Source organism: Camponotus floridanus, unplaced genomic scaffold (assembly GCF_003227725.1).
Source record: "Camponotus floridanus strain SB8 unplaced genomic scaffold, Cflo_v7.5 scaffold11, whole genome shotgun sequence".
NCBI classification, from domain to species: domain Eukaryota; kingdom Metazoa; phylum Arthropoda; class Insecta; order Hymenoptera; family Formicidae; genus Camponotus; species Camponotus floridanus.
Genome location: NW_020229226.1, coordinates 1,486,168 through 1,504,518, shown reverse-complemented (window position 1 = coordinate 1,504,518; position 18,351 = coordinate 1,486,168). Strand labels below are relative to the sequence as shown.

Here is an 18,351-nt window from a genome sequence, read left to right as displayed (position 1 = left end):
AAGTGATTATTATTTTAATAATAGTTTCTATATCCCCGTAAGCAAAATATTAACAGTATGTTGACAGATGGACAGCAGATACTACGATCAAAAAATATTAGCCGACTGATATAAACAATAATATCAACTGCATCTGATTTCAGCTTATGTTCTGCCAAAATTCTGTTAATATAATTAGACAGCAAATTGACGGTAAAAATCGAGCAAAATCTGTCGACATAATCTACCGATAGATTGACAGTAGGAATTGAACAGGATCTGCAGCTGTTTATTGTTTAAATAGAATAGTAACGTCTAATAAATATATAATTAATGTATAATAAATAATTATCTATGAAAATTCTTAATAATTGATTCGATCCTTAAACGCACATATATTTATATACATACAAATGCAATAAAATTGAATATTGCAGCTATATAAATATTATCGGTTAATTTTCTTCAAATAAATATGACGTGTAATGTGTGTGTAACATGTTATATCGTAATTATATTTCATGTAACAAATATATAATTAAATTAATATTAAATTAAATGATGAAGGTAATTAAATTTAATTTATAAAATGAGATATGTAATTAATTTGAGAATTAAAATTTTATTTTTTATACTACTTTTTTATTACTTTTTAAACTGCCGAGTACTCCTGCTAGTGTACACCGGTGACACCACGATTGACCACGTCGCCAATTGGCCAATTCAAAATAGTACTCTCTGATTGGTCAATCGTTGCTGACTACCCTAGGCACAGTTCGATATAATTGGCTGTGCTCAAGAGGGACACTCCCAGAATACGCTAGCGCAGAAAGTTCAGCAATAAGGAACAAATCAAGAACTACGTTCTGACAACGGACGAAATCCGAAACTGACATCTTTGTTCCAGATTTTAGATCGTTTATTCGATTCGAGATTTATTTTAAACGATGTCAACAAATATTACTGAAACTACTATAGAAACGAAAAAAGACGCGGAGGGCAAGAATAAAACCAAAATCTACTGCACATTTTGCCCTTCAAAAATGCTTAATGCCGGGACCGCTAGTCTAATAAATATGGAGGTTAGTATTGTGTGTATGCAATGAGTATTGCAACACTTCAATTGCAAAACGTTGCAAAAATCACACACTGACTCTACTGGTCGGTTTTTCTTTATATAACATTAGTTTAATCATCGATGTATGTTTTGTTTCAATATTGTTAATTAAAAATCACTTGTATATTTTATATTTTGCAGATCATTTGTACCTAATAATTGCATTTTGATTATTGTACATGATACCATGTACAATTTTTTACCTTTACAAAACATTTATTTGTAAAAATTTACCATAAATAGATAAATATGTAATTAGATGAATAAATAATAATGTACAAATCTTTTGCAGTTTGCATTACCTTATATTCATAGCAAAGGAGAGGGTAAAGGAAATCAGTCGGAAGCTATTTTGAATTATTGGTTAGTAGAAGATATGTATACTTTTGAAAATATTGGTGTGTCACACACAGTAGGTAATATCAAGTACCTAGCTTGTGCTGATTGTGAGAGAGGTCCAGTAGGATGGCATGATTTGTCCAGCAAAAAATCATATATTGCATTGTGTAGAGTCAAACATGAATGAATAGGGATATGTATGTTTATTAATAAAATAATTTCATAATTTTATATATACAATATGTATAATTTTTTATATAAGTGTACAGAAATATTGTGTGAATATAAAAGAATACTTGTGTAATTATAAGTTTTTTATACAAAAGCTATTTTGGGCTTTTATATGGAAATGAATTAGCATGCATATTTTTTTAAATTAGTCAAGTACTATTAAAGTTACTTTAAAGGCAAAAAATTTCCTTCTTAATATAAAGATATAATAAGTGATATTAATTTACATTAAGGTTAAAATTATTTTTATTACATATGTAGTCTGAGGAACTATATCAATGCTAATATAAAAGTAATAATCTAATTGAGAATCTAACAGCTACAGATATATATATATATATATTTTTTAATTCAATTAAAATAATATACTGTTATTTTTATTCTTAACTAGATTATTACTTTTTTATTATCATACACACACACATTAATATATGTACGTATGTGTTGCGCGCGCGCGTGTGTATTACAATAAATAACTCAAGTAATATATAAATTATTGATATATTTTAACAATCAATACATTTGTTTTATATAATCAAAAGCCATCTGTATTTAATGTATGTATATAACATATGCATTGTGTGAATCAAGTATGTTATTATATATTGTGTGTTTCATATTTGTTTCAAGTATTATATATAAATTTATAGATATAGTCATATATTAATATAATTAATTGTAAATTGATGTTATATATTGATATTCATTTATGCAGACACCCATTTTTGTGTAATTTATCACACACATACACACACACACACACACGCGCGCGCGCGCGCGCGCGCGCGCGCGCACACACACACACACACACACACACACACATATATATATATATATATATGGATATGGATATGTATAATATACAGAGTTTCATAAATGGTGGGCAAAACTTGAAAATGGATTCCTAATGCTTAGAGAAGAAAAAAAAGTTATATCAACATGGCTTGGAAATAATATAATTTCTGAGTTATTAAGGCTTTTGTAACACAATTTTTGTTACATCATCTTAGAGACTTGTTTCCTGGATAGATGGTGAATAAATGGAAGTAGACCAATTGCTTGGCCTGTACACTCATCAGATTTAAACGTTGGACTTCTTCCTATAGAGTTATGCAAAGTCCTTAGTGTATTTGTTGCAGTGGATGATGTAGAAACTCTCCATGAGCAAATTGTGACAGCTTGTTAGACGATATGCACCACACCAGGAATTTTTTGGAAGCGTGTTCGGAACTCAACGAGACGAGAGATGAGGTTTGTATTGAAACAGGAGGTGGACATATTAAACATTTCCTCTAAGACGATGATTGTGTTACAAAAACTTTAATAACTCAGAAACTAATTATTCCCGTACTCGGATATATTGATATAATTTTTTTTTCTTCTTTAAACAAAAAGAATCCATTCCTGAAATTTTATTTACGAAACCCTATATATTATTCAATATATTGTTTATTATATATATTATTGTACAAAATTATTTTTATGATTTGAAGGAGTTAGTTAACTATTATTTGTTTACGTATGTCTGTTTCTTGTTTATTTTTTTTAAATCTTAAATATCGCAAAAATATTCATATATTTGTATAAATTATATCCTGTAGACATCTAATAACATCACAACTTTAGCATGTTTTATTCTAAAAGATGCATCAATGAAAAAAAATGTATTACTCTTATTTATCGATATCATTATAAATATATAATGTAGTACAAATCGCTAATTAATGATCGAATAATTTTAGTTATAATAGTCTCTGGTTTTATAAATCATCATGTTGCAATTATACTTATCTTTGTAAGATTAAACAAAATAAAATAGTTATCGTGAAAATTGTAATTTTAAATATGTCAAATGTTTAAAAAAATAGAAATAAAGAAATAAGTAAAGCCATCTTCAAACATTCTTATAAATAAATAAGTAAATTATATATTTATGTAATACACAATGATGATAACAGTTGTATGCTATGCAATTATACTAATTTTATACTGTAATTTTAAACAATTAAATTTTTTTACTTATATAAGATTCAAATCTTGAATGCAAGATGTAAGGACGTATTACAATGTCTAACTATAGTTTCCATGTTTCTATAGTTTCCTACGTTATTAAATTATCTCTTTATGTCATCATCATCGTTGTATATATTATTTTGCATTTAATATTAGTATCTTTATCTATATTCTTTTAAGTATATGTATATGCAGAATACTCTAAAAGTATATATTGAGATTGTAAAATTCTATTCTTGTGTAAAACTAATTAAAAAGTTATTGAAAAGATATGAAAAAAATTATTTTTTATACAGTAATGCAAAAAGATTCTAAAAATTAATAAATTTGAGATATTTAAATATATAAAATAATTATTTATCAATTTACAGCTATTCTCCATATTAAGATATACATATTGGAGCAAAAAAAAAAAAAATATATACAGTGACCGGCAAAAATAAAAAGCCACCTTAACTATAAAACTGATTTGATGCTAAAAGGTAAAAAAAATTCATTATAAAGTTTTTTATAACTAAAACTGAAAATTTATTAAGTAATTTAATGTTTTTAATTAAAAAGAAATCATTTTTTATTTAATACTGTATTTATTTCTATATAATCATTTATTTAAGAGTGACAAAATAAAAAAGCCAGTTAAGGTAACATAGTATTACGATTTAAAAAAACAACAATATTATTTTAATTAATAATTAATATGATTTCCTTTAGCCTCAATTACTTTTTGCAGTCTTTTTGGTATACTTTCAATTAAATTTTTTAAATGTTGTGGATCCAAATTCTCCCAGGCTAGTTGTAATGCTTCAAAATAAGAATTCTTGTTAGTTACTCCGCTTTTATTAATCCTATTATCCAAAATTGCCCAGAAATTTTCGATAGGGTTTAAATCTGGAGATTGCGGAGGCCATTCAAGTTGTTTAATTCGGCAGGAACGAAAAAAAGCTTGACTTTTCTTTGCTGTGTGTTTCGAGTCATTATCTTGTTGGAAAATGAAATTATCTTCTAGTCCGAGTTTCAACAAACACTCCTCCAAATTTTCATTTATTATATCAATGTAGACATCTGCTGTCATAATTCCGTTAATTTTGACAAGATTTCCCACTCCTGCCCATGAGAAACATCCCCAGACTAAAATATTTCCTCCGCCATACTTTACAGTTTTCTGAATATGACGATCTTGAAGCTCTTCGCCGTGTTTTCTCCAGACTCTAATCCGCTTCTTTTGTCCAAATAACTCGAATTTGCTTTCATCTGTCCATAAAATATTTTTCCAGAAGTCCAATGACATATTTGCATACTTCCGAGCAAATTGCAAACGTTTTTTCTTATTGGTGACGCTAAAGAAAGGTCGTTTACGTGCAAACCGGCTGTGTAAATTTGCTTCATTGAGTCTTCGACGTACAGTGCGGTCAGAAACAGTAAGATAAATGTTTTCCTGAATTTCTCTAACAGTAATCTTTGGATTTTTCTTAACTTCACGGATTATTTTCATATCCTCCCGCTTGGATGTTGCTCGTTTTCGACCTCTTCCGATTCTATCTGCCACCGATCCAGTTGATTGAAATTTTCTTCTGATCTGTTCTACTGCTCCTCTACTTACTTCATAATTTTTGGCTATATTCCGTTGGGAAAGACCTTTTTGAATATCTCGCACAATTAAGTTTCGAACTTGTGTGGAAATTGATCTTCCTCCCATTTTTGACCGCGAATTTTTTGTAATAATCGAGATAAGCCAATGTTGCAAAAATGATTAACAACAACGAGAAGTGAGCGCAATAACACGAACATGTTGACATGACAACCAAACAAAATATTGTATATATTAAATCGAACAAATCTGAATGGCTTTTTTATTTTGTCAATATAATAAACAGCAATATTTAAGAAATATAAATAAAACTGAAAAGTAAAAAATAATTTATGTGATTGTAACATAAAATTTTAAAATAAATAATAAATGCTTCTTCTTTCATCAATGAAAATCTCATTGTTTTAATATTTTTACTCTTTCATTAAGCAAAACAGTATAACTAGGAAAATGGCTTTTTATTTTTGCCGGTCACTGTATATATATACAGGGTCTACCAAAAGTGTGGAAACCCCTAAATATCTCGGAAAATATACGTTTTACAGAAAAGTGTTTTCAACAAAAGTTGTAAGGTTTAAGAAGATCTATATACTGATTCTATCAGTTTGACCTTGGATGGCGTCGTCAAGGTCAGGTCAAGGTCACATTGACTTTTTTAAATGACACCCCCTACATTTGATTGCATATTCTTATAGCTTAATTCAAGAGCTTTCCAAAACACTATAATAATGTTCATTTTTATTAAGTACTTTGCGAGTTATGAGGGTTGAAATAATTTCTTAATTTTACATAAACCATAAAATATCTAGTAAACCATTCATTTTTCGATTATCTTACCTTCATACTTTTATGTACAAAATAATGAAAGGAATCAATTGGTGTAAAGAAAACATACAGTTGTTTTTAAGAAAAAATATGGAATTGTTAATTGCAAATTACATATTTTTTCTTAGAAACAACTATGTGTTTTCTTTACACCAATTGATTCCTCTCATTAATTTGTACATAAAAGTATGAAGGTAAGATAATCGAAAAATGAATGGTTTACTAGATATTTTATGGTTTATGTAAAATTAAGAAATTATTTCAACCCTCATAACTCGCAAAGTACTTAATAAAAATGAACATTATTATAGTGTTTTGGAAAGCTCTTGAATTAAGCTATAAGAATATGCAATCAAATGTAGGGGGTGTCATTTAAAAAAGTCAATGTGACCTTGACCTGACCTTGACGACGCAGTCCAAGGTCAAACTGATAGAATCAGTATATAGATCTTCTTAAACCCTACAACTTTTGTTGGAAACACTTTTCTGTAAAACGTATATTTTCCGAGATATTTAGGGGTTTCCACACTTTTGGTAGACCCTGTATATATATATATATATATATATATATATATATATATATATAATGAATATCATTATTTCAAAAGATCAAAAATGATAGAGACAGGTTTAAATTTTATGATTCTAATAAATTTTTATAAATTATAATCATTTCAGATCCAGTTTTCAGATTCTTTATTGACATAGAAACATCATTCGTTTTTTAGATTTTACGTAGAGAGTCGTATCTTAAAACAAATATTTATCGAAATGTATTGCTTTTTTATATGATTTATCAGTTTATCTAATTCAATCAGAAAATTACAATTTGATATCCATTATGTATTTGAATTTAATATTATATTTTTGAATAATACAATATAATTTTTTTCTATAATTTATATAAATGTACGTGTAAGAATATTTTTGCATAGAACTGATAAGAAGAAGGAGGAAAAAGTGTTCATTTCTAATTTGAATGAATTTTGTACATCTGTTTAGTGTACGTCAAAATAAAAAATATATGTTTCTTTATTTATCTAAATGGTCGTTAAGAAGAAAAAAGAGATGATATTAAATTTATACATCCTGTTATAAAATGTACATTAATTTAAAAAACTATTACAAAATAGTGTTATTTTAATCTGTATAAAACAGTGTCATTTTAGTTTAAAACAAATTATATTAAAAATACTTATTATAATAATAGTTTTAATTTTCCATAAATGTAATGAGAGTAAAAAAATGTGTCAAATAAAAATTCATGCTAATGTATTTTTTTTAAGTAAAAACAGGAATACACTATCTATATACTATCTTTTAAAACTACTTTTATCTAGTCATTAAATTTTCTAATTCTACGCTTTTTAATAGCTCTTTTGCAGATTCCATTCTTTTTGAATTTTAATTAATAGTATATAATAATTAATATTATATATATATATATATATATATATATATATATACATATATATTAATAATATATATTTTTTAACTTATCGAAAATTCTCCTAATTTGATCGTTAGATCACTCGTCAAATTCTTCTTTATTTTTCAATAAGAAATAAATAAGTACTCACTTTTATCCACTATTTATTAAGCTTCATTGAACTTTTCACTTAACTTTCAATAAACTGTTCATTTTAGAAAACATCAAATCCAGTAATTTTGCTCGAATCTTGAATCTAATAAATTTTGAACCCGTCTGCCAACACTGTTATGAGGTTCTGATTTTACATACTCACATTTTTTATAATGTACATCTTATTTTCTATAAATTGCCTTGCTTTTTTACAATATGCAAACTTTGTATTCGCTTTATATCATAAGTAGTAAATTTTTTTCTTTATACTTTAAGTACAGTGTTTTGAATTATAAGATTTCAATGAGCGCAAACAAAATCAGCGTACATCTTCGTAATAGTGTATAATTTATAGCAAAGATATTCGAGAATAATACTTGATATTTTTCATAGATAAAAAATATTTTGAAATATTCTAACAAATGTGTAAATTTGTTAATTGTGGTTTTAAAAAAATAAGGTTTCTTTTTTAAATAGATCCAATAAATTTAAATAAAAAATGATACATTATCTATGTATACTCTATTTTTATTTTACATAAAATATAGACATTCTTTCTTTTATTTAAAGACATTCTTTCTTTTAATCACAGTCTTATCAAACTCTTCAAAAGTATAGCCAGAGCTATTTACACATTTGCAAGCGATTTTGCATTATTATATATACACAGGGTGTTAGGGCAATCTCTTCCCCAAAAAAGCTTTTTTAGTTTACTTGGAAAGCTTTTCAAAATACTATAATAAAGTATTTTTTCATCGACTACTTTTCGAATTATAAGGCTTGAAATAATTTTTTCATTTTTATATAAACCATAAAATATATATATCTAGTAAAATATTTATTTTCCGATTATTTTATTTTAATACTTTTATGTATAAATTAATGAAAGGATTCAATTGGTGTAAAGAAAACACATAATTGTTTCGAAAAAAATATGTAATTGTTAATTGGAAATTACATATTTTTTCTTTAGTTTATATACACATTTATATACATTTCATAATTAAATAATCTTATAAAAAATAAGTATCATTATCCGACAACTCAAAGATTAAACTTTAACTAATTTTTAAGGAGAATAGAAACACTGCAATATAGACTAATACAAAATTATAGTGACAATCAGAAAAACTATATTACTTCATTTTTTTATGTAATCAATTATTTGTAATCAATTATTTGTAATTTTCACTATCATGCAAAATTGAACAATTATTATAATTATTGACAACTAATTAGAATTTACAACTTAGAATATTCTATATAGAAATTTTCTTCTTTGCGATGTTTTTTGAAATTTTGTATTATTTATGTTTATTAGTAAATCCACAACTTATTATATATTTTAAAATTGAGATTCAACTGATTTAATGATTATTTATTAAATAAAATTGTTTATCATTTTCTTTATTTTTTTGCCTTTTGCAATCTCGCAACACTGGATTTTTTTCATATATTTCGGAAATTTCATATTGAAAATATTTATTTATCGTTTGCTTTTTTAGTGTTATGTGTAATTGAAGAATTTTATATATTGTGCGCACACACGCGCGATATACATTTTATTACATGTATTGCAGATACTTCATGAAAGAAGATGTGATATTTCATTGAAAGAAGATGTGATATTTGTATACAAATATTTTTATTTTTTGAGTACAAATATTTTTTAAATTATTTTATATTCCTCTTTCTCTTTCTTTCTCTCTTTCATAATTTTTTTTAATACTCTTGTATCATCATCTTCTTATTTTAAATGTATTTTACTCGTAATTGATAATACGATTTATCTAGGAAATCATTTTGTAAAATATTGTCAAATAATTTTTATTATCCTCAAAAAATTACATAGCAAAAATTTTCAAATTTTTATGTAAATTAATGAAGGTTTTATATGTAAATTAATCAAGAAGTGTTTTCTTTAATCATAAAATGCATCTTCTTTTTTATTTGTTATTGCATTTCTATTCTTCTAAATATTGATGCTAACATTAATATGATAATAGGAAAATACAGTAGAGTCTCGTTTATAGCCTTAGGTTCTTCCTTATATATTTTTCTTATATATTTCCTCATATATTTTCAAAAACATTAATAATGCGTTTCTACTATGTCATAATAGACACTAAGTCACACCAAGACATCACATGATGGCATGTGTAAACTTCAGTTAAGACTTCATATGCATAACTGTGACGACAGCTTACATTATTGCTTGGGAATCCATTAATTTTGAGTTTTCGCAAAAATTTTATGTTTCTAGAAATTAAAGTCAAAATTAACGAGATTCTATTGTATGAGGTTTAATTTAAGGTCGCCCAATAAAATTGCAAATAATTTCGGAAATACATAATAATTTTAATTATTCATTATAGAATTGCAACAATTAACTTCAATTCAATTTCTTTAATTTTGTAATAAATTATTGATAACGATGCGCATCAAAAAGAGTTATTCAAATTATATATTATAAAATTAAAATATACTGCGCATATGATATTATATGTTTATTACTTTATTTTTTACTTTTTTCTCATAAAAATCAATAAAGTAGTAAACATTATTAAATGGCAAGCGAAATGCTTTAGGTTTATAGGTTAAGCGACATTTTAAACTAAATTTCTAATTGGGCGTTTTACTGAAAATGACATTGATAGTCGATTAATTCAATCTTTTAGAAGACAATTCTATTTTGCTGTTTTACAATGTGCGGAAAAAGATTTCGAAGTTAGAGAAAAATACATACACTTATACGTCAGTGAGAATGAAAGTCCTTTGGCAGTTAGACAAGATCTATATTATTTATTGTTCAGGCTTGATTCCTTGGACGTCAGTTAGCAATATATATTGGATATTTAACATTTTTTCCTAATATTAAATAACAGTTACAACATAAATATAATATTAAAAAAGATTTAAAATAAAATTTCTTTTATTGTGTAAAACATATAAAATAAATAAGAGGAAAACAATTCGAGTTGTATAAACTTTATATAAATTAAATAATATATATTTTTTCACATTTTTTAAAATTATATTATATAACTATAAGATCAGTGCTAACCGCCATCAGAGATATCGATCCTTAAGTCCCTATTAGAGTATGCATTGAAAATTAAGATTAAATTAAGATTTAAAAATTAAATTAAAATTCTATCAAACAAAAAAATATTTTAATTCCTTTTATTTTGATTCATCAAATTCCAATCTTTGACCTTTAATCTTCAATGCATAGTTTGATATGGGCTTTATGCATGTCTTTTGAATTTAAATGCGCATTCGTTCGTATGTATGCGAGTGTGCGTGAGTGCGTGCGCTTGTATTATATTATATATGTCCATATGTCCCACTATGTTGAGAAATATTTTTACACGTATTCAATAGCAAATAGCGCAATAATAACAGCAAAACGATCGTACCTTCTTATAAGTATAAGTAATATCTATATATAACATATCTCAAGTAATCATATGGATTACTGAAACATATTCCCGGTATATACATTCGGTTCGCATTATCTTGGTCTGTTGATTTTTTATATTGCTGGGCACGCGATAAGTAAATAATTCAATCAGTACAAATGGAGGATGCGCACCTAAAAGCTCCTCCGATATTATGTCTCTTCTAAGAATATTACAACAATGATCTAGTAATAGTAGTAGCGATAATAGAGTAGCAATCGTAATAGTATAATAATATGTATATTACGATAATAAAAATAGTAATAGTAATAATAACAATGCAGGATAGTAATGTTGTACTTAAAATAGAATTCAAGCTACAAATAGAAATTTCGAATTAGAGCCGATAGCGTTCGTGTTGTAGAAATAGTTATTAATGTATTCCGAGAAGAAAACATGTGAGTATTGTGTGTTACTACTTTCAGTAATATCAAGATGGTAGCTCTTTTGCAGCGTACATAATACATAAATTGATCATGAATCTTTTTTTTTGTCCAGCGTTCACTATATTTTTCTTATAAAGTGAACAAGAGTTTACACTTTATACATATTCCATTTATACGTATATCATTTTTATCAAATTGAATGGCGATAATTTTCTTAGACTTTAACTGTAGACATGGTATATCTAAATCGAGTGTTTGTCTTTATTTAAGAAGTAGGGATAGAAGTGCACATAGAAGAGAACTCATTTTGTTTCTTGCGTTCTTTTTCGCTCGCGCAAAATAGAACGAGAGAGAACCTATACTACGCACAAGCGAAAGAGAACGTAGGGAACACAAAATAGAGTGTGTCCATTTCTATGTGTACCTTGATTTTTTCAACTTTCCATTTAGATATATTATGACTATGACTTTAACACACACAATGTCGTATAAATCATATATATATATATTTTCACAAAAGAAAATTTCGCTTCAAATATGACGTTTTGTTGTTTAGCATTTAATCGATTTGATAGAATATTTGATACGTAAAATGAGCCATTCACTTATCTGTAAAAATATAGATATTACAGTGAAAAACTGTATCTATAAATATCTACTTAAATAATTTTAAAATGCTTATTTATTTTATTAATATTGGTATTTGTTAAGAACATGAATGGGTCACGTTACGTGAAATACTCTCTCTCTCTCTCTCTCTCTCTCTCTCTCTCTCTCTCTCTCGTCGCTTTTTTCTATTTTTCTCTATCTTTCTACATTATATATAATGTTCAGTGCGGATATTTCGCTATCATATGCCTGATAGGATTAGGCGCAATGACAATATTTTATATATTAATATGTGTAATCACACATAATCGACTAAGCTAAGCGTCATTTTTTCTGTTTGAAGCATTCACCGGCATCTTACTTATTTCTTAAAGATTCTATAAGATAGGAAAAGAAACGGAGATAAATGTACATGATTGCTGTTTATAATTGTGGAGCGGACGTGGATCTACTTTCTTCATAAAGAAGTGCTTCCAAAATTTATCACACGTGAGAAAAATGACGAATAATTAAAGATGAATTTATAGTGGATACTCTTTTCTCTCTTACGTTATATTTTCGATTATTCCATCGGTTATCTTTCCTCTTCATTCGTCCGACATTGTTCATTAGAGTTAATCCGTTTGATTTTTTATTTTAAATTTAATTTTAAGTTTGTTTATTACAGGCGAATAATTTCATAATTTAATAATATCATGAATAAATTAATAACTTTTCATTAAAAATCCCGGTTTTGTGTGTTAAGTTGTGGTAAGTTACGCTATAGTTATTTGTGTGTTTGTAGTAAAGATCCGATTATTACAAATTGATACGGTTATGATATTTTTATTTACACATTTAGAGGTATTTTTGTTCTTGAGAGAAAACTTGAATTCACTGTAGATTCAATCCTCATGTCCTGAGCATTGTTGTTGCCTATTACGAGGCTTCGTTGTCGCTCATACCAACGATAAGAGATATTTCGAGGATCGTTGTGCGTCGCTTTACGCTCTACGAGGTGCCTTTATAGTGAATAAAGAAGAAAGTGAGGAACATGAAATAGGCGATTGGAAAAGTGATCCTGGCTATCACATCAATTGTTTTCGCCACCCTAATCGGATGCGGCGGATCTTTTTTCCTTAGCTGTAAGAAAAAAGTTTACGTTATCATAATTATGTTATCAGACTTGAGAATTTTTAAAATAATTTTAAATTAATTGTATCGATCACTTGATACTATAAATTTTAATAATAAAAAACATTGTAATAAATGGGAAAAAGATTTACGGAAATCAATGTGTAAATCGATTTTATGTATTTGATTTGTTATTGTAAGTGTAAAAAATTATTCTTTACTTTTATATATATATATATATATATATATATATATATATATATATATGCTACATTTGAAATACATATACATACATGCATTCCATTTTTTTAAAAATATCGTTTTGAGAATATATACATAATTTATTATGTCTACACTGAGAAAAATAATCGGTGAAAAGGTAACGAACGGATATTATCCGATTATTAACCGATCACTTTAATCGAAAAAAAAAGAAATCGATCAGATATCCAATCAGAAAATATCAATCGATCGGATATCTGATCAGAAAGTTCAAAATTCAGAACTTTCCGATCAGATATCCGATTAAATCCGGTGTATAGTTCAATATTTATACATATTCAATAAGCAAACTTTGCGCAATAGCTAGCAGATTGACAACAAATTTACTAGAAGTTGTTAACAAATTTACTAGAAGTTGTTAGCAAGTTGACATTCGTTCTGTTCGCATTAGACTTATGATCTACTGGTAGAACTTGCTCATAGAATCTGAGTTTGCTGGCAGAAACCGAGCAAAATCTACAGCTTTTAGCCATTTATATAAAATGATGCATTTAAATGAAGAGAGAGCATTGAATTAAAGAGTATCGATATTATTTTTATACTTTATAAGTTAAAGAAAAATGAAAAATTAAATGCAATATTTTTATCAATAATTTTTTACATATTATTGTGCGCTTTTAACTCAGAGAGAAATCATCATTTGAAAAGACATCGAATTGCTATATTTTCGAGCGTTGATCTAATGTATATCATTATGTTTATACAGGGTGGGCCATTTTAAGTGATCCACTCCAATAACTTTTTTATATTTGAATGTACAACAAAATGTTTCAAATAAAAGTTGTTTGACTTCGAGGGGGACAGAAGATGGGTGGCAAAAATTTGACCTTGGATAATCATTTGAGGGTCACATAAAGATTACTTTCAATTTCTTAAATAGAACCCCCTATTTTTCATTGCATATTATTGTAGCTTATCTCGAGAGCTTTCCAAAACACTATAATTAAGTACCTTTTCATTAAGTACTTTTTGAGTTATAAGGCTTGAAATAATTTCTTAATTTTACATAAACCATAAAATATCTAGTAAACCATTCATTTTTCGATTATCTTACCTTGATACTTTTATGTACAAAATAATGAGAGGAATCAATCGGTGTAAAGAAAACACATAGTTGTTTCTAAGAAAAAATATGTAATTGTTAATTGCAAATTACATATTTTTTCTTAGAAACAACTATGTGTTTTCTTTACACCAATTGATTCCTCTCATTATTTTGTACATAAAAGTATCAAGGTAAGATAATCGAAAAATGAATGGTTTACTAGATATTTTATGGTTTATGTAAAATTAAGAAATTATTTCAAGCCTTATAACTCAAAAAGTACTTAATGAAAAGATACTTAATTATACTTAATTATACTTAATTATACTTAATTATAGTGTTTTGGAAAGCTCTCGAGATAAGCTACAAGAATATGCAATGAAAAATGGGGGGTTCCATTTAAGAAATTGAAGATAACCTTTATGTGACCTTCAAATGACTATCCAAGGTCAAATTTTTGCCACCCATCTTCTGTCCCCCTTGAAGTCAAGCAACTTTTATTTGAAACATTTTGTTGTACATTCAAATATAAAAAAGTTATTGGAGTGGATCATTTAAAATGGCCCACCCTGTATACTGATTCAATTTTCTCTGTTTTCCGTTACAGTTATGTAGAAAGAAGTATCATTAGCTCTTGAAAGTTTATCACGGCTAGAAGAATGAATAATCTTCTTTTTTCATTTCCTCCATTTTAGTTTTTGCAAATAAATTATATTTATTTGATATTTCTTTCGCTAATTTAATATTTGAATTATTTTTTCTGGCTGTATTATTGTCGAGACATTTCAATAATTAGTTGCTAAATTATAATCTTAATTTTCTATAATAGTAAAGATTGATCCAATTTTTTAGGTAAAATTTATGATTTTATAACAATAGATTTATAGACACAAGTTTAAGTCAGATCTAAGTCTCAGTATTCTTACATAGGCTGTTTTTTTTAGAGTTGTTATTCAGACTCTGGTAGAGATTAATAGTATTGCTATAATATTAGAAGGCAGATGGGAAATTGAGAGAGAGAGACGTGAGAAGTTTTATTTTTGTAGGATCTATTATCACGTTGCACGATTATCATTCTTCTTTATGGCTGTGCTAATAATAAGTAAATTTTACAATCATTACATATCTATTAAATAGCTATTAAAATGTCTATTAAATAGCTACTAAAATTACCAATTATAACAAAATAATATATATTATTAATCATTTTCACAAAATATAATTAATATAAAAAAACATATAGAATATTCATTTGGAAAGAAAATTGTTTTATAACTAATTTTTACAAAAGATGTCAAAAGAGATTAATTTTATTTTCAAAAGGAACGAGTTATGAATAAGATAAATTCAACTGTACTGCTTTATTCACTTCTTCAAGATAGCTATCTCTTCAAATATTTTAAATAGCAATAGGAATCAAGTGGTCACATTAGTTTAAAAATTTTTTGATTTTTTTTACTTTAATTTGTTTAATTTGAGTAATATTTTATAAGTAGTGTAATTGTACTTAGAAGTTTTAGATACAAAGAAATTTGAAATATACAAAGACATTTTTAGAGTATAATTTATTTACTTTAAAGTTTCTTTTATTGTAGCAAATAAAGTCTAAAGTATTCTTCGTTATTTGTTAAATATTAATAAAGATTCTAAATTAATGATTCTCAAATGAACATTATGAAAGACCTCTCTATAACTTTACATCCCTTTACAATACTTTAACGTAAATTGTTCGTATTTTCCAGTAGAGCTTTAAATATTGTATTTTAAATATCTATATGTGGCAAATTTTTAAATAATTTCCATCTTTAACTATATAATATTTCTAGTTATTGAGATATTACTTCATTTTTGGTATATTGCTTTTATTTATATTATTCTATTTCCATCATTGTGTTAAATTAAGTTTTTTATATAATATATTAAGTGCCAGATAAATTTTAATTTTATTTAAATTAGATATTTGTATGTGTGTGTATTTATATGTGTAATAATTTGGATATTTAAATGTTAGACTGTGTATAAATTTCTATTTTTGGAAAATTCGCAGAAAATTATATTTTTGAAAATATTTAAATATTGCGTTTTTAAATATAAAATGAAATTTCATAGTTGCATTAATAAATTTAAGAAGTATAAGCATTGTTTATTTATAATGTCATTAATTAGCATATTTATAAAATCACTTGAAACCAGAGTGGATTTCACTACATACCTCTCATAAAAAGACCTAAAATTTCAGTCAATTGAATGATTAAAAATCATTAATTAAAAAAAACCTGATTAAAACTTGAAATTAGTACCTATTAGTACCTATTGCAAAATAAATGTTCTATAAAGTGTAACAAATACTACAATAAGCCTATTGTAAATGTTTTTTTATAGCGTTTGATGTTTTTTTATAGCGTTTGATTATAGCGATGATCAATGTTTGATGATTCATATTTGCTTTGTCATCATCATTTGAATTTATTCTGGGAAAAAAGCCAAAAATTATATATATCGTACAGTGGAATCCTATTATAGCCGACCCCGAAATAACGAAAATATCTCTTGCTAGGCCATTCCTGAATAGTATGAATGGAGATAACGATCTAAGTGCGGTAGATCTGTGGATTTAATGTTCTTAATTCTCTCTTTCCGTGTACTTGGAAAGTACATGGTTGTGCAAGTCTCGAGCACTCCTGAAGCTTGGAAGTCGGGAAATCCACTATAACTTTGTTAAATGAATCAAAACTCAGTACATTATTACAGGATTCCACCGTATTTTTTTAAATTCCGGTTTTATATATATTTTCCATATAGCATATTTTCCAAGAAAAAAAGAAAATATAATATTTGTATTTATGATATGTGTAATATGATAGTAGATTATTACTATATAAATTATTAATAGATTATTATGCGCGCGCGCGTAATAAGTTTACTTACTTCGGCAGTACAACCATTCGTTGCCGTATGCGTGCAAGGATTAGGTCCACAATTGGTGCAAGTGACAATCTCGTTCACTCCAGTAGTACCACCAGTAGTAGCTCCGCCCTCTCGCTTCTTTTTACCCTGCGACAGGGTCTTCGTAGAAGAAACTTATAATTTCAATGACAATATGTTTTAAACAACGATTCATCCTTTAGACTTTTCCCATTCTTTCTTCGTTAGAGTTTTCCTCAAAATATTCCATAGGTACATTACAGATGTACAGATGTTCATAATTTGTCATGTTCCTATCAAATATCTCTATTGATTTTTCGATTATTTTTGTTAAGTATTTTTGTACAAGTAGATATAGTTCAAGTAATTGATAAACATGGAAAAAAGGAAACATCTTCTATATCTCTTCCTTTTAATATGTTATTACAATAAAATAATTTATTTTTATTTTTCGGAGAGAGACATACATATAATAATATAAAAAAATAATCGGTAGTATAATATTTTTTATATAAATGTACTAAATAATAATATAAGCATATAATAAAGAAAGTCTTTGACAAGAATACAATTAAACTTGTACATTTACATAAATATGTGATTCTTTTAAAAATTATGTAAGACGGATATCACTTTCGTATTATAAATAAATGCAAAATATTTATTACTTTTTCATTGGTTTGGCAAAAGTTTTATTAAGAATTGTTATTTTAAAATAGCATCGAATATTCCCGCTCATTGAGAAAAGATGATAGAGAAATAGCGAATTGCCCTTTCTTATATAATACAAAAAGATACAAAATAAAAAAAACAAAGAAGTTTTTCCATTTAATACACCTGATCTGAATCCTTGATA

General features: G+C 26.4%; 2 protein-coding genes across 17 annotated transcripts in view; one reads left to right on the top strand and one right to left on the bottom strand.

Moving 5' to 3' along the window:
* The first annotated feature begins 814 nt into the window (after positions 1-814).
* LOC105247954 (guanine nucleotide exchange factor MSS4) lies at positions 815-1,649 on the top strand. The gene is made up of 2 exons (XM_011252428.3): positions 815-1,061; positions 1,389-1,649. Exons 1-2 carry the CDS (start codon positions 927-929, stop codon positions 1,620-1,622), a joined length of 369 nt encoding a protein of 122 aa, XP_011250730.1. The 5' UTR covers positions 815-926; the 3' UTR covers positions 1,623-1,649.
* Positions 1,650-12,831: 11,182 nt separating this feature from the next.
* The window catches only part of LOC105247967 (glutamate-gated chloride channel), an 82,235-nt gene continuing 76,715 nt past the window's right edge, over positions 12,832-18,351 (bottom strand). For 11 of the 16 annotated variants that reach the window (XM_025412889.1, XM_025412901.1, XM_025412902.1 and 8 more), the window contains 2 exons: positions 17,499-17,615; positions 12,832-13,252 (listed from right to left, as the gene is read on the bottom strand). In XM_025412889.1, the coding sequence (XP_025268674.1) occupies positions 13,121-13,252; positions 17,499-17,615 (249 nt within the window). In that variant the 3' untranslated portion in view covers positions 12,832-13,120. Of the gene's footprint in view, positions 13,253-17,498; positions 17,637-18,351 lie in introns of all 16 variants that reach the window. The other 5 variants (XM_025412899.1, XM_025412905.1, XM_025412927.1 and 2 more) reach the window with 3 other exon arrangements.